This window comes from Pseudophryne corroboree, chromosome 9 (assembly GCF_028390025.1).
Source record: "Pseudophryne corroboree isolate aPseCor3 chromosome 9, aPseCor3.hap2, whole genome shotgun sequence".
NCBI classification, from domain to species: Eukaryota; Metazoa; Chordata; class Amphibia; order Anura; family Myobatrachidae; genus Pseudophryne; species Pseudophryne corroboree.
Window position 1 is genome coordinate 255,717,147 of NC_086452.1, and position 25,474 is coordinate 255,742,620.

Here is a 25,474-nt window from a genome sequence, read left to right on the forward strand (position 1 = left end):
TTCTTGCAGCATTAGCAGATTGTCAGATTTGTGTTGCTGCTGGAGTCTCTACGGCTCTTGAGTCTATTGTTTGTATAGCATTGGCTGACTGACGGGTTTGTCTTCCAGCTGGGGAGTCCATGGCCCTGGATGTAGCAGTTTGTGCAGCCTTGACTGACTAACATGTTTGTCTTGCAGCTGCCAACTCCATGTCCCTTGAGCCTGCATGTCTAGCAGCATTGGTTGACTGATGTGTTTGTCTTGCAGCTGAGGACTCCATGGCCCGGATGCCGCATGTCTAGTAGCATCAGCAGATTGGCAAGCTTGTCTTCCTTTAAGTGTTTCTCTTGAGTGGCTCCCTGTCTCTCTTGTTGAGCAGCCATGCGTGCTTGTACTTCCTCTGAAGTCTCCTCACATCTTGCCACTCTTTTACTTCTAGCAGCTGAGGAGCTGTGACCCAGACTGGATCGTTTTATTGGTGGCATGGCTTTTCTGAATCACTGCAGAACAGAAATCATTGCCGAGCAGAAATAACAGTGCAGGTACAGTGTGACAATTGATCTTCAACTCACTGCTCTTCCGTTGGAGCTCTGCCTGCCCTCCACTGGTACATATCAGCCTGTGCCTTCAGATCAGTTCAGTTTTCGGCACTGGGAGACATCCTGAGCAAAGTTGCTTAAATTAAAATTTCAACTCAGAGACTGCATGGCCTAGTTGGTGGCTACCATGTAGACCTCCGTGGCCCTGACAAAGTTCAAACCTAGGCAAACACCTAATCCTGGTCAAACTACACCACCATGACAAAATTGGTGGAGCTAGGTACAAAACTCTGGCCATGGATAAAGGACAACCAGACAGACAGATACACACACTTTCTCGCTTATTATATAGAAACTGTATACCAAATTCCTGAAAAAACAACTCTTTTTTGAGATTGGCCGCAATAGCTGATGCCATCTATAGATAGTGTTAGCCATTGTAGCCTATGGGCTACATTTAAGCTACAGTAATTCGTTGGGAGAGGATTCCAAAGGATTCTTCTCAGTAACTGCCGATTGCACACGCATTGTCCGATGACCACTGTCAGGTCTGTAACTGTGTCTGTTCCCGTAGGGGGCACTAGTGGGTCAGTGGTGGTACGGTGGAGGAAACGAGGAGGCTGTAGGAGATTCCTGTGCATGTGCACAATTATATTTATTTAGCACACAGAGGTATGAACAGTCACTGAAGCACAATAACAATACTGATGGTTTAAGCATGGAGGCTCACAAAGGTATAACAACAGTCACAGGTGATGATCTGTAAACCAGTGAGAATAACAACAGTGATCACCGGCCTGGAAGCCGATGGCAAACATTGATGGTCTACTTGGAAGTCGATGGCAACAGGATCAAATATGCAGATGATATTAATGCAGCCGATGACAGTGAACACAGGCAATAGTAAATCCGGTGATTGGTGTGGAAACCAACAGCAATAGATTCACACAGTCTGTATATATGCACAAGTCCACAAAGCCAAGCAAGGCCAAAGCAGGAGACAGTTTGTAAATTGCAAGCTGGTTGTTTTAAGTGCCAGATGGAATAGCACAGTGCTGAACGCAGATAAACAACACACAGGTGAGAATGGTAAGTAGCACCTGGAGAGAGTCTCTTACTGCATGCAGAGGTGGAAGCTGACTGTGGAAGGAGTTGTAGCAGAGCTGGATGGCTCAATCCTGTAGTTCCACGGAGACACTGGAGCAAGGAAATCACTGGAGACAGAAGACTGGAGACAGGAGACGCTGTACACTGGATGTGACACGTTGTTCAAGGCAATGAGTATGAGCCGATGTTCTGGATTTATACTTCCTGGTCAGCAGGCATTGGATGCTTGAATCATGTGTGCAGACACAGCGCAGGATTGGGTGTTACAGCTCAGCTGACCGCAAGTGTCATGGCGGTGCCCATGCTGCACAGATGGTGGGTACACACTGGATGGACTTCAGGGGTACACAATGACAATGGGCACTGCGGCCACGGACAGATAATTCATGCAGCCGCAAACTGGGGCCGTGACCTCTGGAGGCCTGCACACCAGCGCGCCGGTAAGTGAGATGCCACTGAACGCTGATTCCTGGCAACCACATATACACAGTAAGTTAATGCCGTAAGCTATCGCTGTACTGTTTTGTCTTGCAGAGACAGGCTCCTATCATAGTCCGTGTCCATGCAAGACATTTTTCATACATTCTACTGAAAAAAAACATTTCTATATAGCAATAAAAAATTATTCTTTTGGGGTAAAATTGGGCTATAATAAAAATGCCCTTAAAGTATTTTATGGAACTTTTATTTTATCCACTAGTGTACAGTACAGCATAGCATTTCCCAAAAATATCTGAATACCTAGAGGCATTACCAATAAACGCACCCTAATATCACATTCACTCCACCCCATCATTAATTATGATGTTTCCATTTTTTCATCCATTATACTGCAATATATTGCTTCTAATTAAATCCTCATTTATATCACATATATTTCTTAAAAGTAAGTGGACAAAAGGTTGGACTTTACTTCCACGATTAAATGAATTTCTCCAATGTGATTTAAATGTTTGCCCAATTTGTGTGGTCTTGTAGCACCTCACAAAACAGGAGCCTCTCAAGCCAGTTAAATATCTCATCCAACATAACAAAATAGACGGTGGAACACTGCACTCATCTTGTAGCAATGAAAAAAGACTCTTCATCTGTCAATACAGTCTTCCTGCTACCTTTTTTATAACCTCCTACCAAAACCTCATTACTTAGTACAGATATGTCCTCATCAGTGGCAGAACTTGTGAGTGGTGGGTCCAGGTGCAAAAATAAAATTTGGGCCTCTCATCCTCCACCTCAACTTAAATTCACAATGTGACAGCGTAAGGTGGGGGTGGTAGAGGGTGACAACATAAGGCAAGGGGAGACAGAGGGTGACAGCAGACTGCAGGGGGAAGCTGACAGTGGCAGGGGGAGGCAGTGGGTGACAATGAGAGACAGTGGGTGAAAGGAGTACAAGCACAATGTCCTACGTGGTGTGGAGAACTGGGGGCTTATACCTTGGTGGGGACAGGAACACAGCAGCTTCTACTCTGTCCCTGACAAGCACCCCTGCCCCTTGCGCTTTCCTCAGTTTGGCACTCGGTGAGGAACACACTGCAAGTTACACCAGTGGTGAGGTGCCTTTAATTCACAGACAGCAGTGAATCAGAAAAAAATGTACAGCTGTCTGTTAATTAGAGGCAATATGTGGCTGTGATCATCAGCACTGATAGGTGGCAAGACTCCTTTATCAGTCCATCACACACAAGGTCATCCCTGCCACCCTAAGGTAAGGGGCAAGTTCCTCAGACAGTGGGGCCCACCCTTATCTCTTCACTGGCCAGTCATCCGACATTGCTCAAAAAGGTCTGTGGGGCGGGCCAGGGAATAACTCATTTCTGGTCTGGGAGCAGTGGGCCCCTTAGTTCTCAGGGGTAATGTACCTGCTACACAAAACAAAAGTGGACAGCCCCTCTAAAAGATTTTACTCTTAATTATCAGTGCTGAAATATCAAACTATATATTTAATCATCTAAAACAGAAATTCAGTTGTGTTAGATAATTGCAACTTTGTCTATTTTTTTTTTTTTTTTTTACCTGTGTTTGTAGCTGATCCTTCAAAATCAGTTTCCTCTTCGACACTCTGTGTGTCAATGTCTTCCATGGCTACAGTATGTGTGCTATCTGCAGAAAAATAAAATATCAGCTTTAGCAAACATTGGGCTGAGAGCAGATATTGTGTCTTGACTATGCAATTGTCATACGTTGTTGTAGATGTTATTATGCTTTTATTAGCACCAGCATACAGTATTACATAGGGAATGTTTCATTATTCTAAACAGTCCCTCTCCCAGTGTAACATACAATGTAAATTCCTACCACACAAACTCCCACTAGACTTAATTTAGTCATAAGCCAATTAGCCTAACCAGATGGGCTTGAGCCATGAGGGGAATTTAGAGTATCAGGAAGAGGTCTTGGAAAACCTGCCAACTCCAAAAAGAGTGCTCCTTTAACAGAATAAAACACAAGAAATTCCATAAATGAAGCAGATGTATCTGATATGTAATGGTTCCATGTAAGGACAAAATCATCCTCCATTTTGGCAATAATGTTGCCACGTGGCATGATTTATAGTTTGTTGTTGTTGCTCTCCAGAGTTAGTATGATCCAATGTATTAAAATGGTAGAGGATAAAAAACACATTTCTCTAATGAAAAAAATTATGTATGTTGAAATTTTTTTCTTAGGGCTACACACACACACACACACACACACACACACACACACACACACACACACACACACACACACACACACACACACACATACACTGCTCAAAAAAAATAAAGGGAACACTTAAACAACACAATGTAACTCCAAGTCAATCAAACTTCTGTGAAATCAAACTGTCCACTTTAGGAAGCAACACTGATTGACAATCAATTGCAAATGGAATAGACAACAGGTGGAAATTATAGGCAATTAGCAAGACACCCCAATAAAGGAGTTGTTCTGCAGGTGGTGACCACAGACCACTTCTCAGCTCCTATGCTTTCTGGCTGATGTTTTGGTCATGTTTGAAAGCTGGCGGTGCTTTCACTCTAGCGGTAGCATGAAACGGAGTCTACAACCCACACAAGTGGCTCAGGTAGTGCAGCTCATCCAGGATGGCACATCAATGCGAGCTGTGGCAAGAAGGTTTGCTGTGTCTGTCAGCGTAGTGTCCAGAGCATGGAGGTGCTACCAGGAGACATGCCAGTACATCAGGAGACGTGGAGGAGGCCGTAGGAGGGCAACAACCCAGCAGCAGGACCGCTACCTCCACCTTTGTGCAAGGAGGAACAGGAGGAGCACTGCCAGAGCCCTGCAAAATTACCTCCAGCAAGCCACAAATGTACATGTGTCTACTCAAACGATCAGAAACAGACTCCATGAGGGTGGTATGAGGGCCCGACGTCCACAGGTGGGGGTTGTGCTTACAGCCCAACACCATGCAGGACGTTTGGCATTTGCCAGAGAACACCAAGATTAGCAAATTCGCCACTGGTGCCCTGTGCTCTTCACAGATAAAAGCAGGTTCTCCCTGAGCACATGTGACAGACGTGACAGAGTCTGGAGACGCCAAGGACAACGTTCTGCTGCCTGCAACATCATCCAGCATGACCGGTTTGGCAGTGGGTGAGTAATGGTGTGGGGTGGCATTTCTTTGGGGGGCCGCACAGCCCTCCATGTGCTCGCCAGAGGTAACCTGACTGCCATTAGGTACCGAGATGAGATCCTCAGACCCCTTGTGAGATCATATGCTGGTGCGGTTGGCCCTGGGTTCCTCCTAATGCAAGACAATGCTAGACCTCATGTGGCTGGAGTGTGTCAGCAGTTCCTGCAAGACGAAGGCATTGATGCTATGGACTGGCCCACCCATTCCCCAGACCTGAATCCAATTGAGCACATCTGGGACATCATGTCTCGCTCCATCCACCAACGCCACATTGCACCACAGACTGTCCAGGAGTTGGCGGATGCTTTAGTCCAGGTCTGGGAGGAGATCCCTCAGGAGACCATCCGCCACCTCATCAGGAGCATGCCCAGGCGTTGTAGGGAGGTTATACAGGCACGTGGAGGCCACACACACTACTGAGCCTCATTTTGACTTGTTTTAAGGACATTACATCAAAGTTGGATCAGCCTGTAGTGTGTTTTTCCACTTTAATTTTGAGTGTGACTCCAAATCCAGACCTCCATGGGTTAATGAATTTGATTTCCATTGATAATTTTTGTGTGATATTGTTGTCAGCACATTTAACTATGTAAAGAACAAAGTATTTAATAAGAATATTTCATTCATTCAGATCTAGGATGTGTTATTTTAGTGTTCCCTTTATTTTTTTGAACAGTGTATATATATATATATATATATATATATATATATACAGTGGGGCAAAAAAGCATTTGGACAGCCACCGATTGTGCAAGTTGACCCACTTAAAAAGATAAGAGAGGTCTGTAATTTTCATTATAGGTACACTTCAACTGTGAGAGTCAGAATCTGGAAAAAAACAACAACTAGGAAATCACATTGTATGATTTTTAAACAATTTATTTGTATATTCTTGTGGATAATAAATATTTGGACAATCAAAAAGTTTAACTCAATACTTTGTAATATAACCTCGGTTGGCAATTACAGAGGTCAAATGTTTCCTGTAGTTCTTGACCAGGTTTGCACACACTGTAGCAGGTAATTTGGCCCACTCTTCTATGCAGATCTTCTCTAGATCTGTCATGTTTTGGGGCTGTCGTCGGGCAACACAGATTTTCAACTCCCTCCACAGATTTTATATTGGGTTGAGGTCTGGAGACTGGCTAGGCCACTTCAGGACCTAAAAATGCTTTTTACGGAGCCACTCCTTAGTTGCCCGGGCGGTGTGTTTGGGGTCATTATCATGCTGGAAGACCCAGCCATGTTCCATCTTCAATGTTCTTACTGAAGGAAGGGGGTTTTTGCCCAGAATCTCACGATACATGGCCCCATTCATCCTCTCCTTAATACGGATCAGTTGTCCTGTCCCCTTTGCAGAAAAGCAGCACCAAAGCATGATGTTTCTACCTCCATGCTTCACAGTGGGTATGGTGTTCTTAGGATGCCATTCATCATTCTTCTCCCTCCAAATACCGCGAGAGGAGTTTATACCAAAAAGTTCGATTTTGCTCTCATCTGACCACATTACATTCTCCCAATCTTCTTCTGGATCATCCAGATGGTTACTGGCAAACTTTAGACAGGCCTGGACATGTGCTGTCTTAAGCAGGGGGACCTTTCAGGCACTGCAGGATTTCAATCCATGATGACGTAGTGTGTTACTAAAGGTAACCTTTGTCACTGTGGTCCCAGCTCTCTTGAGGTCATTGACCAGGTCCCCCCGTGTAGTTCTGGGCTGATTCCTGATTCCTCACCGTTCTCAAGATCATTGATACCCCACGAGGTGAGATCTTGCATGGAGCCCCAGGTTGACGGAGATTGTCAGTGATCTTGTATTTCTCCCATTTTTTTATAATTGCGCCAACAGTTGATCTCTTCTCACCAAGCTGCTTGGCTATTGTCGAACGAATCCATTGAAATGGATTTATGTTAATACTCATCAGCCTTCCCCAGTCCCTCTCTTCTCGTTCACACATGTATTTTTTATTTTTTTTATTTAAACAATTAAAAATCCTTTTATGTTTTATTAGTATGTAACTTAGATATTAGTGATATTCGGTATGACTTTATATCACCTTTTATCTAGCATTCAATATATTTATAATTTTTCTGTGCATCTATTAAATCAATCTGTGTATACTTATTGTTCTTTTTATCCTCTATTTTATTCATTAATAATTTTTGACACCTATTGTATCTTATAGATATGTTATGAGTCTGATCTCGAGACACAGTTGCCATATATATCAGCTATCTTATCAGCTGTTAACATTACTCTCTTTTATGAGTCTGATCTCGAGACACAGTTGCTATTATATCAGCTATCTTGTCAGTTGTTAACATTACTCTTTTTAGTGGAACTTACTGATGAGACCTGTGGTGTATCTGGTATGCTGACTACTCTTTGACTACAGACTTTAATGCTTTTTGGTCTGACCGGGTGTTCGATTCCCAACATCTTATTACTTTATATTTTAGTTTATTTCTATGTCTGTTATAATTATCTCAATATAAATCATAGACATTTACTATCTCTCTCTTTGGTCAGTTATACTACTATCATGTTTATTAACATTGATATATAATCTGCCATTATCGGTTTTCAATGTTTAATCTTGCACATCCAGACAAACATATTATCTGTATTTTTATATTTTTACATATTTTTTCATTATATATATTAAGTCTCTCTAATTTCTGTTTATTGTATTCATCATTATCTGAAATATGTGTGCTATTAGTGAGTGAATTTCTTATGAGCTGACGTGTAATTATCTCTTATACTGACTGATTGATTAGTCAATTGTTGACACATGTTTACAACAACACTTACGCTTTAAATACTGAGAGCTCTAGAGGCTGGATATACCTTTGATAAAGTCACATGACTTGTGACGAAACGCGTCAGGACCCCGCCTCCCTGCTCACCTTGATCGTGTTACCTACTTGGTAGCAAGCTGCTTATTGAGCTACTGATATCCTGGTTCCATATCCCGGGTTATTACACGGCCGCCGGCAATCTCCCTCTGTACGCCGCGGATACTGCACTTACTACCGCTGGCTGTTTGGCCACAGTACATCCACCTCCCTGCCGCACAGACGGGCACTGGGCACTGCAGGACCGCATTACTGAGGATGCTCGGTATGGACCAGCCCGAGGAGAGGTATTCAATCATCTGTAAAACCACAGCTTTCTTTTGCCTTTGAAGCCACCATTACGGCATTTACTATCAGCATGATACTGACTGGCTGCTAATTGGAACTGTAGACACTCAAGTAGAGTTAATAATTGGATTTCATGCTTCTTTCCTCCAACAAAAGACACAACTTTGCAGCTCAACTATTCATTTGATCGAGGTGTTGTTACATTTAATCTATGTATGAATGTTTCTATTGAATTTTATACTTAGTTTCAAAGTGTTATAACCAATGTTATTAATATAATAAATTCTCTTTTACTACACGTCAGCTCTTATTATTAACTACTCACTATAAATTCTTAATAATTGCTCTTATACATTTGCGCAGCCGTTCTCTTTTTCTTAATTTATTTACCTGTAACAAACACACACACACACACACACACACACACACACACACAGTGTTTTACGGCAGCGTAGCTGATAGAGCAATTATATACCCACATATTTATTTAATAATATCATTACTTGAGGCGCTACTCAGCAGTTGTCAGTTTTTTCTTGCCTATTGTCGAGTAGCTCATCCCAGCCTTGTACAGCTCTACAATTTTGTCCCTGGTGTCCTTAGACAGCTCTCTGGTCTTGGCCATGGTGGAGAGGTAGCAGTGTGACTGTTTGAGGGTGTGGACAGGTGTCTTTTATACAGATAACCAGTTCAAACAGGTGCCATTAATACAGGTAACAAGTGGAGGATAGAAGAGCTTCTTAAAGAAGAAGTAACTGGTCTGTGAGAGGCAGAAATCTTGCTGCTTGGTAGCTGTCCAGATATTTATTTTCCACAAGAATATACAAGTAAATGGTTTAAAAATCACACAATGTGATTTCCTGGTTGTTTTTTTTTTTCAGATACTGTCTCTCACAGTTGAAGTGTACCTATGATGGAAATTACAGACCTCTCTCATCTTTTTAAGTGGGTCAATTTGCACAATCGGTGGCTGTCCAAATACTTTTTTGCCCCACTATATATATATATATATATATATATATATATATACTGTGTATGGCTTGCAACAGTGGGAGACGGTCCTCCGTTCCCAGGGAACAAACACAGGCGGCACTCCACGGACTTAAACAAATGGTGATGTTTATAAGTGAAAATAAATCACAGCATGACAGGTCCGACGTTTCAACACCGCGCAGGGTGTTTTTTTCAAGGACTCATGGTGAGCAAAAACACAATGTGATTTCCTGGTTGTTGTTTTTTTCAGATACTGTATCTCACAGTTGAAGTGTACCTATGATGGAAATTACAGACCTCTCTCATCTTTTTAAGTGGGTCAATTTGCACAATCGGTGGCTGTCCAAATACTTTTTTGCCCCACTATATATATATATATATATATATATGTATATAATTAGTCACTCCTGGTTTATTAAATTTCAATATGGTGAAATATACATATGATTTCATTATTATTTAATTAATACATATATATTGATTTTTTTAATCTCTTTATGACTCCTGAATTGACTCTTCCTCTCTTCTTGTCATCAACAAGTAATCAAAAATTTACATCACTGCAGAGTATCTCAGCTGTTGCACTGCATTATTACATAGGTAATCAAATTTTCAACATCAATGCAAAGTATTTCAACTATTGTGCTGCATTATTTTATAGGTAATCAAAAATTGATCATCATTGCAGAGTATCTTAACTGAGGTATTGCATTATTATATAGATAATTAGGTAATCAAAATTTGAACACCCTTATAGGTACAGGTATCAGGCATCTGCTTTTGAACTAAAGTGCCTTAGATCTTATTGTAGATAAATAGGAATAATTACTATCTCTAGACAGTCCTAGATGTTTGGTATGTTTGTTTAAGGCGATTTATTGCTAGCCATTTCAGTGGAAGTGCATTGGAGGTTGTTTGCAATCATTGCAAACACATACCCGGTATAGCTATTTAAAGAACATTGATGAGGCTGGGCATATTTACAGTATACACACAGACTTGGTATCTGCACACTCTTACAATATTACAATATCATGGGTATGTGTAAGTCATCAACCTATACCCACTTAATGGAAACCCCTTTTCCCCAATAATTAATGATATTATTATATAAGGGGGTGCTGTCAACTGCAGTGTATATGAACAAGAATTTGGGAGAAAAAACAAGAAGAAATCTGCACTGTTGACGCACTGGACAGAACGAATGAATCATAAAATATAACCTTTATTAAGTATGTATTAAAATTGGATAAATATTAATATTATTATCCCAAACTGCAGTGAAACATAAAGGTTAAAATCACAGAACTAACATACATGTGCATAAGAAGAATAAAGAGATGTGAAAAAAAAGGTTTAAAAAGCGTGTCCGTGTGTGATTATTTTTGAAGGCACAACCCTGGCGGGGTTGTTTATATAGATATATATGTTGCTAATAATCACTTTCTAGCGTAATGTTATTAAATAGCTGTTAGTATCTATGTCGTCAGGTACCACTGGGTCGTATCCTATATACTCCCTTCACTCAATAGGGGTTACCTCCCAGGAAGCCATCCCCATTGGCGAATTTATGGGGGTGATTGAGTATAACCGGTAAGCTAACCTCCAATTTGTGGGGTGCTTGGGTAGATGGGGATCACTTATTTCTCTGTGTCCCCTAAGACTATATTCCTAAATTCAGTACCACAGGGGGATAGCTTTCTATATCGGATAAGGAATCACTTGATAGGGAAATCTCTATGCATCATGGAAAGATCATATTTATTAATATCCAAACGAAAAGAATGATGAATAGCTTTAATTTAGCTGTTTAGATATAGTTAATTGGCGAGATATACCAACAGGTGCGGTTGCCTTAAGGAATATGGCAATTCCAATATAAATAGCAGCCCTCCTTCATATAATCAGCCAGATCTTATTAAATCTGGTCCAGATATAGCCATTCAGATATACTTAATTGACAACATATATCAATCGGTGGGGTTGCCTTAAGGAATATAGCAATTCCAATTCTCATATAAATAGCAACCTTCCTTCATATATTCAGCCAGATCTTATTTAATCTGATCTAGGCGTAGGCAATAATGCTTTCCTTAGAGGTATAGCCACCTCAATTCTTATTAGGAAGCAAAGTGTCTGTCATAATGGTTTATCCAATTCATCTAAGAAATAATATATTCCATGTGTCAGAGATTCATTACTCTCTATTTACACTGTTAAAGAGTTAATTCTTATTATGTTACAGTGTAATGAAATTATCATATAGGGAGATGTGGCAATTCCATGTGCTATATATATAATAACCCTTAGTGGTCCAGATTCCACAATGAGGAATTTTCTTATAAACCGCTGAAACACACAGCTGTTTGACTGACTTCCAAATATATCTATCTCACTTTGTAACAGTCTTATGATAGAGAAACTGTTACATATTCGGTCACTTAGTTATCTAAAGGTAAACAGACTCAGTATGAGGGTAATATAATATATCAAATGCGCTGTCAATAATCGTGGTAACTGGTGTAATAATGTGGTATACTGAGTATGCTAGTAAGGCATATAACTGCTCTCCAGCCTTTAAGTGTTACCAATCAATTTGTTACACTGTAAAGGATTTATAGTGTCCTGTTAGGACATGCAGCTGCTAGGCTGACTCAAAGATTTATCCATTTGTAACAATTATGTAACAGTTATATACATGTTACTGGTATTACATAGAAATAGTATGACATAGGCCAGCAGACACATGGGACTGCTGGCCTATGTCATACTATTTCTATGTAATACCAGTAACATGTATATAACTGTTACATAATTGTTACAAATGGATAAATCTTTGAGTCAGCCTAGCAGCTGCATGTCCTAACAGGACACTATAAATCCTTTACAGTGTGACAAATTGATTGGTAACACTTAAAGGCTGGAGAGCAGTTATATGCCTTACTAGCATACTCAGTATACCACATTATTACACCAGTTACCACGATTATTGACAGCGCATTTGATATATTATATTACCCTCACACTGAGTCTGTTTACCTTTAGATAACTAAGTGACCGAATATGTAACAGTTTCTCTATCATAAGACTGTTACAAAGTGAGATAGATATATTTGGAAGTCAGTCAAACAGCTGTGTGTTTCAGCGGTTTATAAGAAAATTCCTCATTGTGGAATCTGGACCACTAAGGGTTATTATATATATAGCACATGGAATTGCCACATCTCCCTATATGATAATTTCATTACACTGTAACATAATAAGAATTAACTCTTTAACAGTGTAAATAGAGAGTAATGAATCTCTGACACATGGAATATATTATTTCTTAGATGAATTGGATAAACCATTATGACAGACACTTTGCTTCCTAATAAGAATTGAGGTGGCTATACCTCTAAGGAAAGCATTATTGCCTACGCCTAGATCAGATTAAATAAGATCTGGCTGAATATATGAAGGAAGGTTGCTATTTATATGAGAATTGGAATTGCTATATTCCTTAAGGCAACCCCACCGATTGATATATGTTGTCAATTAAGTATATCTGAATGGCTATATCTGGACCAGATTTAATAAGATCTGGCTGATTATATGAAGGAGGGCTGCTATTTATATTGGAATTGCCATATTCCTTAAGGCAACCGCACCTGTTGGTATATCTCGCCAATTAACTATATCTAAACAGCTAAATTAAAGCTATTCATCATTCTTTTCATTTGGATATTAATAAATATGATCTTTCCATGATGCATAGAGATTTCCCTATCAAGTGATTCCTTATCCGATATAGAAAGCTATCCCCCTGTGGTACTGAATTTAGGAATATAGTCTTAGGGGACACAGAGAAATAAGTGATCCCCATCTACCCAAGCACCCCACAAATTGGAGGTTAGCTTACCGGTTATACTCAATCACCCCCATAAATTCGCCAATGGGGATGGCTTCCTGGGAGGTAACCCCTATTGAGTGAAGGGAGTATATAGGATACGATCCAGTGGTACCTGACGACATAGATACTAACAGCTATTTAATAACATTACGCTAGAAAGTGATTATTAGCAACATATATATCTATATAAACAACCCCGCCAGGGTTGTGCCTTCAAAAATAATCACACACGGACACGCTTTTTAAACCTTTTTTTCACATCTCTTTATTCTTCTTATGCACATGTATGTTAGTTCTGTGATTTTAACCTTTATGTTTCACTGCAGTTTGGGATAATAATATTAATATTTATCCAATTTTAATACATACTTAATAAAGGTTATATTTTATGATTCATATTTACAGTATCTAAGTGCACATTTTTCAAATTGTAATTAGATTTTAAGCATAATTTTGGTGTAATACCGAAAACAGAAGGATCAATCAGCAATCTCTACTACAGAAGGACTGCTTTGAAGCAACAAATGTGAGATAACTATTTACGCTTTCACATTGCAATTCCGGGTCCCACCCAGAAATTGGAAACAGGTCCTTCCCGGGTGGGACCCAGCATTGGACCCTACACACCCCATCCCGACCTGGCAATATGCCATCTGGGGGTGGGGGCGAATGCAGAGGCGGTGCTGGGAGATGACATCATCTCCACACCGCCTCTCCCTATGCAGCGAACGGGTACTGGGTCGCATCGATCCGGGTAACCCGTTCACACTGTGCCTGACCCGGTAATAAACTGGGAATAACCATTCTTATAACCTGGGTTGAATTACCAGGTCAGACGACCCGGGATTTCTGGGTTATTTGTGGTCGATACTGGGTTATTTGTGTGGTGTAAAAGGGGTATAACTCTCCAAAACAAAAACCTTCTATCTGGATAATCTGGACACTCAACACTGAGCTCCCTGCCTGGACACACAGGAACCTATCACTTTGCTTACTACTATTTGGACTGGCTTTTTGTTTTTCAAAAATATCTGACTGCATTACTGTACCATTGTAAATTTGCCTTTATACACTTGAAAGTCCTGTCTTAATCACCATTGCTTTTTTGCATAGCCTCACATCCTCTCATTTCTTACACAGTTGACTATAATATTTAATTTCTGCACCTATAAAATCTCTGCATTTATTCCGTTTAATAATAAACTATTGTCATTGTACAAACACATTACCAACACTGTTCTTTCATTTCTGCAAATCTACTACACTGTCTCTCCATACAGCCTCAATTATTACTTTCTGTTTTCCACCCCCTATTTACTGTACCTTATACACACCATGACCATGTTTTCTTCAACTCCCCAATCACTTAGTGTCTACGTAATCCTTTAGTTTGCCTCCACTTTTGTCTTCACTTCTATCCTCCTCCTCTTCTTCCCTGCCCCACCATTCCAATTCCTCCATTTTCATTAACTTCTCGGCCTACTTGGTCCTACTACTCCACTACTAAACCTTATTCCCTCCCTCTTCTCCCTGTCACCTTAACTCTCCTCCATCTGCATCACACTAAACTCCCTGCCACCTCCTGCAGTTTCCCTTCCTAGCTCAGGATCCTGCAACAGCACTACTTTTTCTTCATCTCTGCCTCTCCAAATGAATCTCACCTCAACACTACAGCAACCCTGATAATCTCATACACATCTCTCACACTAATGAATGCCCATCCATGACCTTTTTATCTCCAACTCCCTGAATCTCCTGGCCATTACTTAAGCCTGGATTTCCCCCTCTGTCACCATTTCTCCCACAGCTCTCTTCTCTGTGGGCCTCACATTTCGCTCACACACCCTGGCCCAGTGGTTGCCATAGTGGTGATGTTGGTGTCCTTCTATCCTCCACTTGCTCCTACAAGCTCATACCCTTAGAACCACCCCTAACATTCTCTACATTTGAGGTTCATGTTATACGTCTCTTCCAATCTTTTCACCTTTGAATAGCTGTATTTACGATCACCCTGACAGTCCCTAAACATTCCACCACAACTTTGCTTCCTGGCTCCCTTATTTTTTCCCTTCAGACATTCCCTCCATTGTCTTAGTTGATTTCAACATCCTAATCGACATCCACACAAAATCCTCTTTCTCTAAACCTCTTATCCTCACACCAATGCTTGGTGTCTCCGAGGTTGACCTCCTTGCCCTTCCATGTGAGCGGGCACTCACTCGATCTGGTCTTCACTCACCGTTGTGATATTTCTGATTACTCCAACTCCCCATTCCCCCTCTCTGATTCTCACCTGTTATCTTTTATCTTATTCCTCTTTGCTTTTCCGTCTCTTTCTACTGAGGCTACCTTCACTAAGCATAGCCATCTAGTTTCCTTATCCCCCCCACTTGACTCACTTCTCTCTCCTATTCTTGCTCTCTCTCCTGACCTGATCAAGCCATATACCTATACAATGCCTCCCTTCCTTCTGCTCTTGACTTTGTTGCTCCAGCAACCACTATTCACCTTCACAGATCAACGCCTCAAACCTGGCATTCCAAATTCACCAGAAACTGTAAAAATGTTTATGTACCATGAGGGAGAGTGGAGTAAATCATGGCTCTAAGGCGACATCCTTCATCTCAAATTTATGCTCTCATCCTACAGTGCTGTCCTTTCCCTCTCTTAACAGTCATACTTCAAGAATCTCATCTCCTTCCAAACCCCCATCATCTCTTTGCCACTGTGAACTCCCTTCTCTGCCCTTGACTTGAGACCTACTTCACATCCAAAATTTACTCCGTACATCAGGACATTACATCACACCTCTCTTACTGCTTTTTCACCTTTATCTGGAGATGATGTTATGGCCCTCATCATACAGTCCTTCCTCCTTTGACCTCCCCCTTGGCACAATCCTCTCCCTCCTCCTACATTACCTCTCTCCTTCTGCCTGTTCCTATTTTGCCCTCCTCCTCATTCTCTCCTGCTTTTCAGGCACTGTCCCCTCTTTATTCAAGCATGTTCTGGTCTCTCCCATTCTTAAAAACCTGCCCTTGATCCTAACACTCTCTCTAACTGTCAAAACATCTTCATCTTCCCTTTTAACTCTAAGCTCTATGAGGGTTTTATCATCAACCACCTTACTGCCTTTATTTCCTCTCACTCCCTGCTTGACTCATTCGATCTGGATTCGGTCCTCTCCACTCCACTGAAACTGCCCTCATGAAAGTCATCAATAACCTCCTTGCTGCCAAATCCAAGGGCCACTTCTTTTAGCTTTTCTCTTCTACCTCTTTGCTGCTTTTGACACTGTGGACCAACTTCTCCTCCTGGAATCCTTCACTGCCTTAGTGTTTGTGATACTATCCTCCTCTGGCTGCCCTCCTACTTCCCTTACCATTCCTTCTCCATCTCTTTCATGACTCCAATCCCCCCTGCCCCAACTTCCACTAACAGCAAGAGTCCCCCAAGGTTCTGTTCCTTGACCTCTCCTATTCTCCCTCTACATTCCTTTTTAGCTCTATTGACCTCCAATATCATCTCTATGCTGATGATACTCAGAAAAACTTTTTCTCCCCTGACCTCTCCTCCTCTCTCTTCACTCTTATCTCCAATTATCTCTCTGCCATCTCTACCTGGATGTCCCAGCACTTTCTTAAACTTAACATGTCTAACACTGAGCTTATCATCTTCCCCCATGCACATAACCTCACCTCCCACAACTTCATTATCTATTGACAGTACTATCATCTCCTCTATCCTCCATGTGCGCTATCTTGGAGTGATCCTTGACTCCCCCCTCTCCTTGAAACCAAACATTCAGTACTTTTCACAGTCCTGCCATTTCCATCTCAAAAATATTTCTAGGATCAGACCCTTTCTTGCCCTGGTTGCTACTAAGGCCCTCATCCACTCATTGGTCTGCTCCAGATTGGACTACTGTAACCTCCACCTATCTGGCCTTCCTGACTCCTTCCTCTCTCCACTCCAGTCTGTTCTCAACGCTGTCACCCATGACATCTAAAATCTCATTGCAATGGAGAAAAAATGTTGAACTGCTGGAATTTTATAGTATATACATTGGTGGATAACTGGGCAAGGAGGAGGGAGGTGAGGTGAATTATAGATGACACTAAAGTACAAGTCTATGTCTGGAATAGAGGACATTTTCATAGTTCAACATGCATATGACATATTAGACAATAATATCAAAAAGGAAGAGAAAAAAAAATTCTTATCTGGGGAAGATAGCATGGGTGCACTAGATAGCAGGGAAACCTGACTGCTCTTGAAGCCAACTGTAAAGTGATACCGTGCATGACTGTGACCTGACATGTTCTGCCTTGGTTCTGGCTTGATCACAATCAACGGAGCACCTCCTCTAAACATATTACTTTGTATATATTATTTAATTTGCACTTGTTATTTTAACGAACTATTAAAAGTTTTTTCTTGAACACACATGATTTTTTTCAAGAGTGCCCAAGAAAAACAGTTTTCCTTTCTCTTCCTTTGTGAAATTATTTACTAAAATATTAAGAGAGCAGAGGACATTTTATATGTAAGAGTAACATAAAATTCTGAGTAAGTTGACTGTATACAGTAAGTGAATGAGCAATGGAGTGAGGTATTAAATTACCATAGTTACAGGCCAGCCTATGATCTGGCATTAAAATCAGGTGATAGGCGTGGTTATGTGAATATGTGGGGAGGATCAATTATGTTCTCCCTCTTTTCCTGTTGGGCGTTGACTCACCCACCTGCCTTGGTGAGATATATGGTGTCGGCTTGGTGGGTTGGGACGGCTTGGAAAATGTGGCTGTGGGTAATAATTATTTATAGGTGCCCATGGTATGGGAGGGTGTAGACGTTTGATCCATAAGGGGGCCGGAGGGGCTTCGGTCTCCTGCGGAGTGGGGAGATACCAAGCATCTTTGTTTTGAGTTTGGGAAAGACGTTGAGTGGAGAGTTGGCCATGGTCTTCCAAAAAAGTTGCGTTAACACAAGGTGTGGCAAATGGCCTTATATTCCCCCTTGTGTATGTGATGGAGGCGGGGCTGGAGTTGGGCCCTTGCCTCTTCTTGTGGTCTTCATTTTAGGGTTTATGCTTGTTCAGCAATACATATGTTGCAATTTAAATAGGGACATAGATTTAAATAGGCCTTCCCTCCTTTGCCACCATACCTATTTACATAAAAAAAGCTGACAATTTATATTGCCAATTTATCTGGTTGTCCGTGTCCTTTATTTCTTTAGAGTATGTTTGGGTATGCGAATGAATGCAGTCAGTCTACGATAGACATTTTATAGCAATTTTTGCTATTATATAGCCTGTAAACCAGAGTAACAAATCATATCCTGATAGTTTGATCTAGTACAGTTTATAAAATCAATGCAACTACCTGATTGTCTGCTAAGTGTTACTCAAGAGTCTCCCAACTTCAGCATAGACAGGCTTAATTCAAATCTGAGCAGAGACGAGAGATTGTAAAATGGAATCCTGGGGCGGGGAGGACTACAACTGGGTACATGCTTCTAGACTATATAACATTATTATTGTCACAATCCTGACTTTCAACGCTTATATACTAAGTGATTTATCATGTGACTTACTTGGCTACCTGTCCTGCAGGTCAGGTTTTCTAGTTGCCTTTATTGTGTAGCTGATGCATAGATGTCACCATATTGGATCTTGTCAGCTGACAGCATCTTCTCCAGTCAATGTGTTCCTTGTCTCATCTTACTCTGGCAGTCAATCCATGACCTGCAGCTCCTAAATAAACCTTCCCAATTGATGAGCTCACTGCCAGAGCAAGAAGTCATTCTGACTTCCTGTTTCCTGATTTGCAGCTTGCCAACAGTAATCCCTGAGTTCTCTTCATTGCTGGGTTACCGCTCTCCAAGATTCAGTGCTGCCAAGCTTTCCAGTGTTCTTCAGTAATTAGCTAAGCCTCAATTTCACCTGCTACATATCTCCCACAAGTCTAATTGTTAATCCTGGCTCCTTTTAGTAGAACATCTACAGTTCAAACTTCACTACAGTACCATCAGTATTGCTGGGTGTCTGTCCTGCAAGCTTTCCAAGTCACAGATTTTTCCTGTGCACCTTATGAGTAGTGTCTCAGTAATTCAAGATACAGATTACTTGGTACCTGTCTCTCAGACCTGTGCAAGCCCAACAGTACCCAACTGATTGGATTACAGAACTCTTAAGTGTAATCAAGTTCCCTGCCTGCTGAAATCCCTCCAGAGTATATTGCCTGTAATTTCTCAAGTATTTTAGAGTTTAGAGCTTTTCATGACTTACAAAGACTATTGAAACACGATTTTGATTTTCTTTGGCGCCCCAAATTTATTTGGTATTTGGGTATACAAGTGATAAAATCTTACGAGCAACTGTATAAAACTAATTATATTCCTCTCCTTCACACACTTAAAAAATATTTTTTACGTTGGAACCCATTATATGGCTCTTGGACAGGTTGAGTAAACTCTATTAAAATGAATATCCTACATAAGTTGTTATATATGTTTCAAACAAATCCTATAGTGGTTCCTGCCTACTTTCTTAGTGAAATCCAGTCACTGTGTGACTCTTTTATTTGGTCTAATAAAGAATCTAGACACATGCTGTCCAAATTCTGCACTAAATGGCAGCTTTCCCATATTCGAATGATATTTTTCTGCATCACATCAGAGTAATGTAGTGTCCAGGCACATGGCCAATGGTGGTAAAAAATGGGTGATGTTTGAGAATGACTTTGTAGATGTCAGTCCCACTAGTTTTCTTCCTTGCCTTCTCCTTGAGAGATCAGCCTCAGTTCAAGATGTTCCCTGTGTAAAGGCTGTCTTACATGTATTGGACAAATTTAATAAACATATGGATCTAGCACCTTTTCCGGGCTCCTCTTTCTCTGATTTGGTGGCACCCTGATTTCCCGTTGGGTTGCATGACCTCATACATGAACTCATCGGTTTGTGCCCTGCAACTATACTGCTCTCTATAAAAAGTATTGCATGACTGACACCCACCAGTTTGCCTATTTGCAAATTAGTAATTCCAAAATATCGAAACCCCACTCCATTCGAACAATGCTGTATTTACAATTGGTGGGAGTCAGGGCCATCTTTTCATATAGACTCAATGTGCAGTTGCCCAAGGGCCCCAGGAGTATAAGGGCCCTGTGAAGATAGCCGAGGGTAACCTTTTTCCAGGGGTACCAGATTTTTGAAAATCAGCCATGGGGAACCTGGAGATATCCTACTTCAAAGCAGTGGTCCCCATCCAAGCATGTTAATTGCTCTTTCCAGCCAGATATCTTGGGTTCTGTCTGACTTAAAGGGTATACTCCAAAAGCTGAGATGCTCCCCTTTCGGTGGACAGTGGCAGCTTGTCTCTACTATGCCCAGAACCAGATATATCAGCCTTCCAGCAGCTGGTCCCTGCTCCAGGTCCACACGCCTGGTATGCAATTTTATATTTTCGTCAGTGGATTGCTCTTGCTCCTGAACTCTTATCCCCAAGTCTCCAATACCTCCTGAAGGTGGGACTCTCTATGTTTTTTTTTATTCCATTGATAGCTAAGAAGTCTATTTACAGGAACTGGAGATATCTGAAGTCAAGCAAACTGCCCTCCCTTAAAAATTATGAATATTAAGAACACTCCACTATCCACCCCTCCCCTCCCCTGCACATTAAACACCCCTACCACCCTGGAAGCAATGTACCAGGGCCCCTTCATTCAGCCCAATGCCACTTCTACAGTTTAGTTTTCTTCTTCCCATCCCATCTCCCACCATCTGTGCAGTAAAGGAGTAGAAATTACTACTCCAGGTCCTACATGCTGAGTGGAGAATAGAACACCCCTTACAGCCCACAGGACATCAAAGCTGCTGCTGATAGCACTCCCCACCCCTACTGCTGGAGCATAGGTAGGAGCCCCAGTGCATTGCTTTGCCCAGGGGCCTACACTGCTGTTAAAACGGCCCTGGTGGGAGTGTCCTATAATCTCCAAATGTTGGGATGAAGTACTAGACTTGGTATCTAATGTAGTTGGTATTTCACCTTCTAAAGACCCTCTACATGTACTCTTATGTAAACCCCTCAGATCACTGTCTAAATCACAAAACAAGTTAAGTAGCCATGTTTTCAATGCAGCAAAAATGTTGATTGCTCTGAATTGAATTGATTGACCTGCTCCATCGGTCTCTAATTTGCTTAACAAAGTGTGGTATTTAGCATCCATGGAATATATAACTGCTTTGCTACATGATACTGTACCAACATTCCACACCACTTGGGACCTCTGTGTCATGGTTGTTGGTACTTGTGGAACCGGACGAGGTATAGTAGCTAGTTGGCTCTAGTCCCGAATACGGAATAGTGCAGGCTTGATATATGACCTGCTCATACAGGCGTGGCAGGTTCGGCTAAAGTCTATGGCTGGCCACAGGTGTTCGTACAACTACGGGAAACTATAACACTGGGGATACCAGTGCACAGGGCTGTCTTTTCATATGGGCTCAATGGGCAGTTGCCCAAGGGCCCCAGAAGTTTAAGGGACATAGGCTGATAGCTTTCCAAAGGTACCAGATTTATGAAAATCGACCCTGGGGAAGCAGAGTAATCAGACTTCAACGCAATGGTCCCCAACCAAGCCTGTTAATTGCTGGTCCCAGCCAGTTAACTTAGGTTCTGTCTAACTTAGAATTTTTCTGAGGGTATTCTCCAAAAGCTGGTACTCTCCCCTTTCCATGGACACTGGCAGCTTGTCTCTACTATGCACAGAACCAAAGATATCAGCCTTTCAGCAGCTGGTCCCTGCTCCAGCTCCACACGCCTGGTATGCAGTTTTATATACAGTATTTGTCAGTGGATTGCTCTGGCTCCTGAACTCTGATCCCCAAGTCGCCAGCACCTCCTGAAAGGTGGGACTCTCGTTTCTAAACCATTGAAAGATAAGAAATCTATTTCCAAAAACTGGAGATATATGCAGTCAAGCAAGCTGCCCTCCCACCGGAAAATTATGAATATTATGCCCACTCCACTATCCACCCCTCCCCTGCATATTAGACACCCCCTACCACCCTGGAAGTCAGTACCGGGGTCCCTTCATTCCCTTCTACAGTTTAGTGTTATCCCTTCTGCCCCATCTCCCACCATCTATGCAGTAGAGGAGTAATTAGCAGAAATTACTGCTCCAGGTCCTACATGGAACACCCCCTACTGCCCGCATATAGCACCCCCCACCTCTACTGCTGGAAGATGGGTAGGGGCCCCAGTGCATCACTTTGCCCAGGGGCCTACACTGTTGTTAAGACAGCCATGCCAGAGCAAAGATAGTTGAGTGACACTTGTGGTAGAAATTGATATCTGGAAGCTGGGATTGAACCAGCAGTTCAGGATAGCTGGATAGGATACTCAGTGATACAGGCTTGCAGATAAACCGAAGATTGTATTGACCAGCGGTGAAGGTTTGCAGGTATACTGGAGATAGGACAACCAGTGGTGCAGGCTTGCAGATATCCTGGAGATGAGATAACCAGCAGTGCATGTTTGTAGATATCCTGGAGATGAGATAACCACCGGTGCAGGTTTGCAGATATCCTGGAGATAGGAGTCAGAAAGTGCTGAAGTTGGTAATGCACTGTCTCTTTAAGCAGGACATTGCAGGAGCTCTCTACAGGCTTGAGGACAACAAAGCACTGACAGCTTCCCAGTGCTTGGAGCTGGAATATATACTCCTTACTCTCTGGTGATAGGCTGAAGGGATCACATGTCAGGGAAACACTACCTGGTTGGAAAGTTCTCCGCAGAGTCAGCTGATCAGGAATTAACATGCAGTACTCCAGACTAGGCTTCAGAGTGGACTGAGGCCTAGCAAGCTGGGAAGGAGCCGAAGCCTAACTATCCTGAAATAGATACTGTGACTGACATCGCGGGACGCAGGATGGACCAGCGAATGGCGGACAGTGCTTTGGACTGCGCCGCAGGTAGGTCAAAGTGCGACTGGGAAGCGTTGTAAACCTCTGTTTTGTGACACTCTGGTATTCTACATATCATAGATGCTTACCTGGGTTTGACTTCACTCTCTCTTTGAGTAATACAGCAAATTGCCTTTCTTCCCAACCCCCCTTCCTCCCCCCTCTTCACCCCTTTCTTCATTGATATGTGTTTATTTGCCTTCTGATACTGTGATTTTCTTCATTTTGTTTTGTTCCTTATACTTACTACAAAAACGTAGTTGATCATTTACATTGTTAAATCAACAAGCTATTTGTTTGAATTACTATCTCCTGTTGATTAGATGATGTCTGATGCATTTCTGCATTTTATGTCTGATCGACTATTTAAAAAAAAAGAGAGAGAAAAAAAGGTGTATTTGGTCTGAGGGGTCCTGGCAGAGTAATGACTATACTACAAGTGACTTTGGTATACCTTAAAAGTCATTTGGAAAAAATCGGGATCACTTAGGTAAATAACTAATTCATGTTAAATACTGTGTGTGAGTGATTTGGGTGACATGCATGTGCAGATGTATTTATGTATAGCCGAGAGGTAAGAAGTTAATGTGATTGGATTAAGATAAACAAGTCAGGCTGAAATGACGAACAATGCCTCCATATTAGCTACAAATAACTGCAGTTGATAAGAGGTTATTGGCTTACTTGTTCTATCCGATTTGAAAGAATTACTTCATAGTTAGAATCCATGTGAATCAGTGGAACGTTAGTTGTTTAATGTCACGTACCTCAAGTCATATAATTGAAACCATTAATTTATAGTAATAGTCTATGTAGTAGTAGGTTCCTGTATCATTTTATCTTGAATGTAAAAATCATACTTGCTGTTCAGTGAAAGTCTCTAAGGAAGTCTCTATAAATATATATATATATATATATGTACATTTTGAAATATGTTTGTGAGAAACTATAGTAATATGATTTAGTGACTATACTAATTGCTTGCTCTGTCTGGGTTAATGGTGGTCATTCCGAGTTGATCGCAGCCAGCAACTTTTTGCTTCTGGTGCGATCAACTAGTCCACGCCTATGGGGGAGTGTATTTTAGCTTAGCAGGGCTGCGAACGCTTGTGCAGCCCTGCTAAGCTAAAAAAGTTTTGTGTAAAAGAAGACTAGCCCTAGACCTACTTACCCTGTGCGATGGCTGCAGCGATGCAGGTCCCGGCTTTGACGTCAGACATCTGCCCTCCGTTCTTCTGACCACGCCTGCGTTTTCTCCACCGCTCCCCGAAAATGGCCGCCAACGGTCTGGTGACGCCCAGGAACGCCTTCTTTCTGTCAATCTTCTTGCGGCTGCCGCTGTGACAGCTTTCTTCATAATCCGCGTCATAACCCGGCGACCCCTGTCACGGGCAACGACGCACGTGCGCAGTGCGCACGCTGCACATGCCCATTCCGGACCCGTTCGCACCGCAGCGACAAACCGCTGCGTGCGGACGGGTCGGAATTGACCCCCCATGTTAACTAGTTTGTCTGACGAGTTTCTTAATTCCACTGCAATTGATAATTTTATGCCCCATAGTAGTGCCCTAGTTCATTTTCTGAACCATAGTAGTGGCCTAGTTCACATTATGTCACAGGGCTGTAGGGCTGCCAGTACACATTATGCAATAAAATACCCCCAATTCACATTATAACATACAGTGTCCCTAGTTCATATTATGCCACATTATAGTGTCCTCAGTTCATATTATACCATACTATAGTGCCCCCCCCCCCCCCCCCCCCCAGTTTATATTATACCATTATAGTGCCTCCACTTTATATTGTGGCATATTACAATGCCCTAGTTCATCTTTTGTGACATTATAATGCCCTCCAGTTCATTTTATACCACATTACAATGAGAAGGCCCAGGTTATACCAAGATATATTGCAGACCCAAAGGCAACTTTTTTAAGGACACCTATGTATCACCCAGTGATGAAAAATGTATATAACACATGTAACTTTGGAAGGGACGGTGGACCCCTCTCAGCTCTGGGCCCCTTAGCAGCTGCATTCCCTGCACATATGGTGGCTACATCCTTGATTATATGTTTTTCTGCTGACAAATCATAAGTGTTTCCAAAAGTACTTTGTCACTAGACAACTTTCAAAGACGTTTTTCTAAGCAATATATCATGTTGTAAATGCCTTTAATGACTTGTACACAACACAATGCCTGTT

At 41.7% G+C, this 25,474-nt stretch overlaps 1 protein-coding gene across 1 annotated transcript in view; it reads right to left on the reverse strand.

Moving 5' to 3' along the window:
* Positions 1–25,474, reverse strand: part of PDC (phosducin) — a 110,216-nt gene that overhangs the window by 43,854 nt on the left and 40,888 nt on the right. Inside the window, exon 2 of the mRNA XM_063938781.1 lies at positions 3,642–3,728. Within this exon, the coding sequence (XP_063794851.1) occupies positions 3,642–3,708 (67 nt within the window). The 5' untranslated portion in view covers positions 3,709–3,728. The remainder of the gene's footprint in view (positions 1–3,641; positions 3,729–25,474) is intronic.